General features: G+C 36.0%; 1 protein-coding gene across 8 annotated transcripts; it reads right to left on the reverse strand.

Annotated features, from left to right (window-relative positions):
- Positions 1–3,578: 3,578 nt before the first annotated feature.
- Positions 3,579–6,799, reverse strand: LOC142524791 (squamosa promoter-binding-like protein 6). 8 transcript variants are annotated; one of them, XM_075628886.1, is made up of 4 exons: positions 5,334–6,581; positions 5,044–5,135; positions 4,205–4,928; positions 3,579–4,057 (listed from the first exon to the last, which is right to left on the reverse strand). In XM_075628886.1, exons 1-3 carry the CDS (start codon positions 5,939–5,941, stop codon positions 4,249–4,251), a joined length of 1,380 nt encoding a protein of 459 aa, XP_075485001.1. In that variant the 5' UTR covers positions 5,942–6,581; the 3' UTR covers positions 3,579–4,057; positions 4,205–4,248. The 8 variants fall into 8 exon arrangements, with proteins under 8 accessions (XP_075485001.1, XP_075485006.1, XP_075485002.1 ...); XM_075628891.1 differs by having other exon boundaries at positions 3,580–3,972; positions 4,226–4,928; XM_075628887.1 differs by having other exon boundaries at positions 3,580–3,977; positions 4,226–4,928.
- Positions 6,800–7,641: the final 842 nt, after the last annotated feature.

The following is a 7,641-nucleotide window of genomic DNA, read 5'->3' on the forward strand; positions in this document are numbered from 1 at the left end:
GAGTCCATAGGTTCTAAGGGTTCAGTAGGGTCCATAAGGGGGTCTGGGTCAAGGTTGGCTCAAGGGGGTTCGAGCTTGGCTCATGAAAAAAACGATTATGGCTCAAGGGTGTCTAGGTGGGTTCTCGGCTGGTTCTTGCAGCTCAAGTTGTGCTTCGGTTTTGGAGTTAAGGGCAGGTCCTATGGGTTCTAAGGGTCCAAGAGGTGGCCTAGGTGGGTTGGCTAGGGTTTGGCTCGAGGTGGCTCGAGTTCCTATGGGTTCTAAGGGTCCAAGAGGTGGCCTAGGTGGGTTGGCTAGGGTTTGGCTCGAGGTGGCTCGAGCGTGGCTCGAGTAAATCGAGAGATGGCTTGGTGTGTTCGGGTGAAAGTCATTATTTCGAAAATTAAAAGGAAAATTGGAACCATGGGTCCACGGGTGCGATTCATGGCTCCCAAGGATAAAATAAATAATAAAAATGTTATATTTAAAATTTGGGATCAATATAATGAGTTTTGGATTTATCCGAGATTTTATTGCCGCTCGAAACGATAATTAAAGAATTAATTGAAAAGCCTAGTTTTAATCTTAATAAAATTATGGAAAATTATATTTAAGCTCAAATAATTATTAAAAGTCTAAGTTTGTAATTGAGAACTTTATATTAAAGTTTGGGATTTTTCGGAATTAAAACGTCTTCCAAACGACTAATTACGAATTAATTAAAAAATCTAGTATTTAGGATAAATAAAATTATGGAAATTTTAATTTATGCTTAAATAATTATTTGGGACATGTTAGAGTCAATGAAATTAAGAAAATGCCAAAAACGTGAAATTTTACGTCTAGGGGCAAAACGGTAATTTTACACCCGAAAATTAGTAAACGTCATGGCAGTGCTCTGATTGCTGTTTTATATGTTAATATGATTATTTTAAATGTTCATGGATATGTATATGTTAAAATGTTATTTTTAAAATGTTTATGGATTTTTTCATGAGTTAACGTGGACATTTAAAAGACATGTTGCATGCTTGGTTTAAAAAAAACGTTATATGCATGTTTAAATTTTATAAAGTGATGAGAATATGAAACGTTGGAGAAAGTGAAGTAATTGTGACTAATACGATGATATGTTGGAAATATCGTGAGGGTTATGGTCCCAGTGGGAGCCCGACGATCGTGTTTTCATGGATACGAATATGTATACGATGATATGTTAATACGTAGTGCTAGGGCTCAGTTGACCGGTGAGAGTGTTGCTGATGTCCCTGCCGCCCAGTACTGTGATTACATGTAGATGGATCCATCGCCCAACACGTAGATATAGATGAATACGAAAATCACAATTAACGATCAGAATTCAACGAAAAGGAAAAAGAAATACATATATGTTGATGATAATACGTATATGAATATGTCGATGATGAATATGAATATGTTTATGAAAAGTTTATGAAAATGTTTTTGTTTAAAGTTTATGCATCATGAAAATATTTACGAAAATGTTCATGTTCAAGTTTATGCATCTTCATGAAAATGATATTTTAAGTACATGTATTTTTACGGTGCATGTGTTTTGTATATATATTACTTTTATCAAGATTATGGTGTGTTGAGTCTTTAGACTCACTAGGTGTGATTGATGCAGGTGATTATGATAAAAATGTTAATGGAGGTCTTGATGGTTGACTCTGCTGGACTGAAGGTGCACATAACCCTGAGGACCGACGCTACTTTTCCGCACTAGTTATGATTTATGATTTTAAGTGATGTTAAAGATATTTTTACGACGATTTATTTATGAGTAATTTTTGAGAAATTTTAGTATGGGATATACTTTTCAAATGTTATTGTTAGGCTTAGTAAAATGTTGGATAATTTTATGCTAAACTATTTCATTTGGTTTTCAAATTATAGTTGGTTGATTTATTTTAAAATGATGTCAAAAATATTTTATGGTTCGGTCAAATGCTAAGTGATGTTTGAAAAAAAATAAAAAAATTCTCGTACATTTTAAGAAAACGAATAGCAGACGTTTCAAAATTGTTCCAGGTAGAACTCGGCGCGCTAGGGCGCAAGTTCTTGACCGCCCCAACGCGGATGCCTCAGATGCAAGTTGATAAGAATCAGTTTGCGGATAACATTCTTTCATTTCCTTTGGAGGCTTCGAGAGAGAAATGAGGAAATTGAGTTCTAGTGTACGAATTCACTTTGAAACATTGTCAGAACATGAAACAAATTTTATATTCGGAATTCTCACATCGAGAGCGCTCTTTTGAGGTAACTTTCTTTTGGTTTCAGCATTGTTATTTATTGAATCGCTGAAATAGCATGTATTTGAAGTTGATTTCAATATATACGATAGAATAACCGAAAAGAAACTACTTTTCAAAGTCGGAATTGAATTATGTTATGATTTCGATTGATATAAATTTTCAAAGTTTCAAAAGATTTTTGGAACTTAAATTATTGATTTTCATTGAATTTATTGAATGAAATGAAGATGTTGATTATGTAGATAGCATTTCTGTAGAGAAATCTTAAAGCTACATTGACTAGACGAAGAATTGAGGTATGTTACGACCGAGTAACATACGACAATATCTGTGTCATATGATATATATTTGATTGATTTGACTGAGAATATATGTCTATATGCCTTACTTGTTTAGTTGATGTGAATACATGATATTCATGATTTGATATCGATGTATAAAATACATATTTTGTTAACACTCATCATTTTATTCATACATCAATACATGACATGCACGTTGAGCTATGATCCTTGGATATCTTGATATGATTGGATTTGATTCTGGGGTTTGTGAGCACGCTGCTATGTTTGGCATTACGTGGCCTTTAAAACATAGTCATTCATGGCCCCGATGATTGATTGATTGAGATTTGGTATTTGATGGCGCTTTGCCGAGGCTATCATACGCTTATCCCTTATACTTGATTGAGGCTGGTGTCAGCTCGAGCATTGGTTTTATAGCGATTCGATTGGTTCTGAATCATGCTCAATGGATGGGCATTTGACCTGATATCCCCACGACATACATGCATTGTATATCATATATCATTGTATAGACACATGTTATATATATTATGGTTGTCCCATACGGAGCTTTGCTCACCCCAAAAGGGGGCTGTTGTTGTTTCTGTGCGTGGACAATGGCAGGTACTCCAGGTTATCAGGAGACCGGAGAGAGTACTTCTGGAGGAAGTCACATCTGAGTTGAGGTTCAGTGGTTTATCCCAGTGTATATGTATCTATATACCGGGGCATGTCCCGATTATATGAGTTGTATGTAGTTGATCTTGATTATGTGTAGGCTTATTTTCTGATGTGATATGTTTAAACGAGATTTTATTATATACTATTTTTAGTATCATAACTATTGTTGACATGTTTTAGGCTCATTGTAAACAAAATTTTCACTTGTTTTCTACAGTAATTAATTAATCCTAATCAAATTGCATTGTAATAACAATTAAGAGTTAAAGACCCCATATATTTGACGTCACATTGTATGCTCTACCAAATAAATCTTTCGTTTGTTTCATAATAGATAGTAAAAACAAATTGTTTAGGATGGGTAACTCGTTCAATGTGGGGGTGAACAAACATCTCTTAAGAAATTACAATTTTCAAACTATAGGTGGGTTAACATGCAAAATCCTATTCTCAATTAGTTCAGCCTCACAAACAACTTTAAGAGATCTTTTCAAGGTACGGAAATAGTCTGGTGGATTTATGAATATTCATTCGACTCAGATTTCTCGAGAATTATTGTATCATACTTGCTCGTATCACTTGAATTAAAATGCTCTGCCATTACAAGATTGTTGCAAAGCCTACACTGCGATGCAGATTGTCGGTTTCTACTGAATGGCACCGGAGAAAAAGCCTTCTTTATGTATAATTATACGAGGGCCATGAGCTTGTCATGACTCCGGGTACTACAGTTTAGTTCATTCAGCATTCAGCTGCTCTGCGACAATTACGAGCCCCGATTACTCGGCGTGAATAATCATCCATTTCTAACATAAAAGCAAGCGAGGAAAATGATGGCTGCAATTTTTGGGAAATAAATGCAAATGAAGAAGTACCTCTACTTTTCACACTCGTAAATTTTCGTCGAAAAAGAGAAATATATAAGTGATATATAAGTAACTTACACCCCGACATGTATACACTTGTTGAAAAAGGAAAATTGACCGAGATGATTGAAAGAGATACCTGACTTTGTGTATTTTCATTCCTTAACAAAGAGGATTGACTCTCTGTATATTTCCTTCGTCTTCATGGTGCAACAAAGTGGCAGAAGATACCTTTTCCAGCTTGACTTGATTGGGATTTTTCTGATCTTCAATTCTTTGCAGATGTAATGACAATTGAACTAAATCAACAGTGTTTGCACCTGCAAGAGACGGATCATAATCGAGTTTTTGATCACGCATATTTCGAGTAATTTCAGAGTCGATAGAGGAGGCGCTATCAGGAACTACAGGGAACGATCCTTGAGCAACCCCATAAAATGATTTATTAACACTCTGGTCTAGAAGATTCGTGTGCTGATTTCCCTGGAAGATAGGACAAGCCATATATATGCAGGAAGAATTGCTTAACAACCTCTGTGATTGAGCTGACAGAAGAGAGAGAGCAATGCTGGAATTTGAATCCACAAATAACACTTGGACTGAAAATGGGTCACCGGGACAATTTTCCGAAGGGTATCGGAGATGGAATAGAGATTTTGGATGTGACAGACTGAATTTAGTTGGCACTTCTATTCGCAGTATTTGACATAGTTCGCGTTCCAACTTGACGTGCCTGCTGCAGTTAATTAGCCCCATACCTTGCTCACCAAAGAAACAACCTTCAAATATTTTCGGAGAAAGCATCGTTGAGGTCGATGAATCTGTCCCAGGAAAAATGGAACCTGTAAAGAAAGTTGAAACATTGAATTAGATAGTTACCCCAGGCAAAAAGCAAACTAGTAAATAGCATATGTCTACTTTTTTATTTTTCCACTCAACAGGTAGACCACAACTTACCCAATCGAGGCTTCCGCCGGCGTTGATTGTGTACTGCGAGTCGCTTGCGACAACTACGCTTTCCTTTGTCAAACTCCGGCAATAGGTGAAACCTGCAAAGCAAATGTTACTTAATACTTCTAAATACAGAATATCTTATGACCTTATTACACTTTGAAAATAATTCATCACTCCTGGTAGATATTTTGGCTCTCTTAAATAGAATTCAGAAGCAACTTCTTTGTATCTGTCCATGCAAATGATTTCCCAAGTTCTTGACTGATTCGGGAATTAGAGTTAAGAGGTTGTACATGCTGCATTGCTGACAAAACCTTTGCTGGAGGCCATTCACAATAACCACGGCAGTCTTTGAGTGAAGATCACATACTCTGTGCCTTTTGTGGTAATCCTTTGACGAACTCAAATCCTTGTTGCAATCAAGAACTTGGCAAACAGGAATCCCAGACTGCAGAATTGTTATCCGCCCTCGTTTTGTAGTCACTAAAGGCTCCAAAGAATTCAGCACCGAATTCTCTACACTACACCGACTGCTATTCGGTTCTCTCGGAACAGCCAACACATCGTGAATTTGGGTAGAATTTGAAAATTTTGTTCCAAATCCAGCTAATGAGTTGGACATAATGGTAGAAAAAGATGGCATGGATATACAAGAACTGTTGTTAATGCCATATTTTAGATTTTCGAAACGTTGACTGCCAAGAACTGGTTTTCTCATCTCATCGGGAAAACCAGCCTCTCCAAATCCCACAATTTCAACTGAATCACAACAGGGAACGGTATGCGACTCTTTGTCCCATTCCTTCAAAAGATTTCTGTTTCTCACAAAACCATCATCTAGTTCCACATCATCCGCACAAAGCATGCCCTTCCCCTCAAAAGTGTAGCTTAAAGACCCCATCTCAGGACAAAACTAAAGTTCTTGAGCCATAAAACGATGTTATATAATACATGAATCATTCATTCATAACACATATATAAGTCCAATTCTGAGCTTTGTCCTGGAAGCCAAACATTAATTTCTGAACACAAATAAAAAAAATGAAACATCCATTGACCCTAAACAAAGCATTAGCATTAGAGGATATTAGAAAAACCAGTAAGTAACAATACACCAATTAACATCTCAAACTGAGGGTAAAGGTATCCAGCTACAAAATATTTACCAAGTAAATTCAAAAAAATCTCAAGAATGAATGAACACAGAAACCCCACATCTGAGACGAGACATGAAAACGAAGCAAGCTCAAAATCTCAAAAAACATCAAGCCGCCAAACACAGACATACCACCCATATTAGCATAACTTCAAGCCATAAATATTTCCGACCAAAAATTAGGACAACCATCCAACAAGAAGAGCAAAAGAATCAACAGTAAGAACGCCCACCTGAGGACATTGATCAAGAGACGGCCAAATAATAAAACATAAGCAATAAACGCTAAATATAAGAAAAGCGCACAAAAAATTTCCCAAGAAATGACGGTACTTTCGGTGATTTATGGTTCAGATTTTACATAAACGACAGAAAAAGAAAAAAAGCTTACTTCATGAACAGTCACAGATATCTTTATATATATGTATACATGACAAGGAGAGCAGTGGGATAAGGTAACGCACAAGTGAAGTAGTTGCATTTATAGTCGGTATTTCATCTCCATTATTGCCACTTGCACTTGCACAAGGCGAAATTTAAGAAAGAGGATTAAAGTGGAAAAAAGTGAAGGAAGCAGATTAGGTATGCCTCAGGGTGGCATCGGGATCCGTCCCTTGACTTTCATATTAAATTTGTGTCCCAATAAAAATCGAGGATCTTTTTTCTCTCGATCATCCTGTACCCAACAAGTGTTGGGACTTTGGGACCCGACGATGTGTTGGACAATCTCGTCGAGTTGCGAAAAGATATCTCGATAAATATTTTTTATAATTTATAGAGACTATCAAACAACTTCTTGTTGCATTACATATAAATTAAAACAACTTCTTGGTTAATAATCATTAAAAACTAAAATTTATTCCTAGTATATTAAAAATAAATTAAAACAAGTTCTTGGTTAAACCAAGCAAATAAATAAAAAAAAAAAGAGATATCGTCATTGTATCATTAACGATTAAAACACCAAATCAACTAACTATTTTTCCACCATGAAGCCATTGGAGCTTACACTTGAGGATGATAAATTACTTTTCCTTGTGCATGAGGGTATCTACAAACACCAAATATCATATAATCAATCATAATATATAACAAGTAGCAATATTAAAATTTACAAATGAAAACTAAAGAAAAATTTACCTAACCAAAGAGTCAGTTTTGATATGCTGCACACCTACCGTGCACACCTATGTGAGCACCGATGAGGTGCCACTCATCCATTGGATGCGCAATTTTTTCTATATTTCATCACATCCAATGGTTGAGTGACACCTCATCGGTGCTCACATAGGTGTGCACGGTAGGTGTGCAGCATATCAAAATTGACCAAAGAATAGTTAGAAATGCAACCATTATATAAAACTATAAATATATACAAGCACCAACTTACCAAACTCTAACTTATTGAGTCACATTTTTCTCCATGAACATCTATGACTACAATA

Source organism: Primulina tabacum, chromosome 14 (genome assembly GCF_025594145.1).
Source record: "Primulina tabacum isolate GXHZ01 chromosome 14, ASM2559414v2, whole genome shotgun sequence".
NCBI lineage: Eukaryota > Viridiplantae > Streptophyta > Magnoliopsida > Lamiales > Gesneriaceae > Primulina > Primulina tabacum.

Bases quoted from the DNA above. Each gene is read 5' to 3' on its own strand.
- LOC142524791 (XM_075628886.1), bottom strand. From the start codon at position 5,941: ATGGGGTCTTTAAGCTACACTTTTGAGGGGAAGGGCATGCTTTGTGCG. The intron at 5,136-5,333 runs GTACAACCTCTT...TTTGCTTTGCAG, and splicing joins TTTTGTCAGCAATGCAGCAT to GTTTCACCTATTGCCGGAGT. The intron at 4,929-5,043 runs GTAAGTTGTGGT...CTTTCTTTACAG, and splicing joins CCGGCGGAAGCCTCGATTGG to GTTCCATTTTTCCTGGGACA.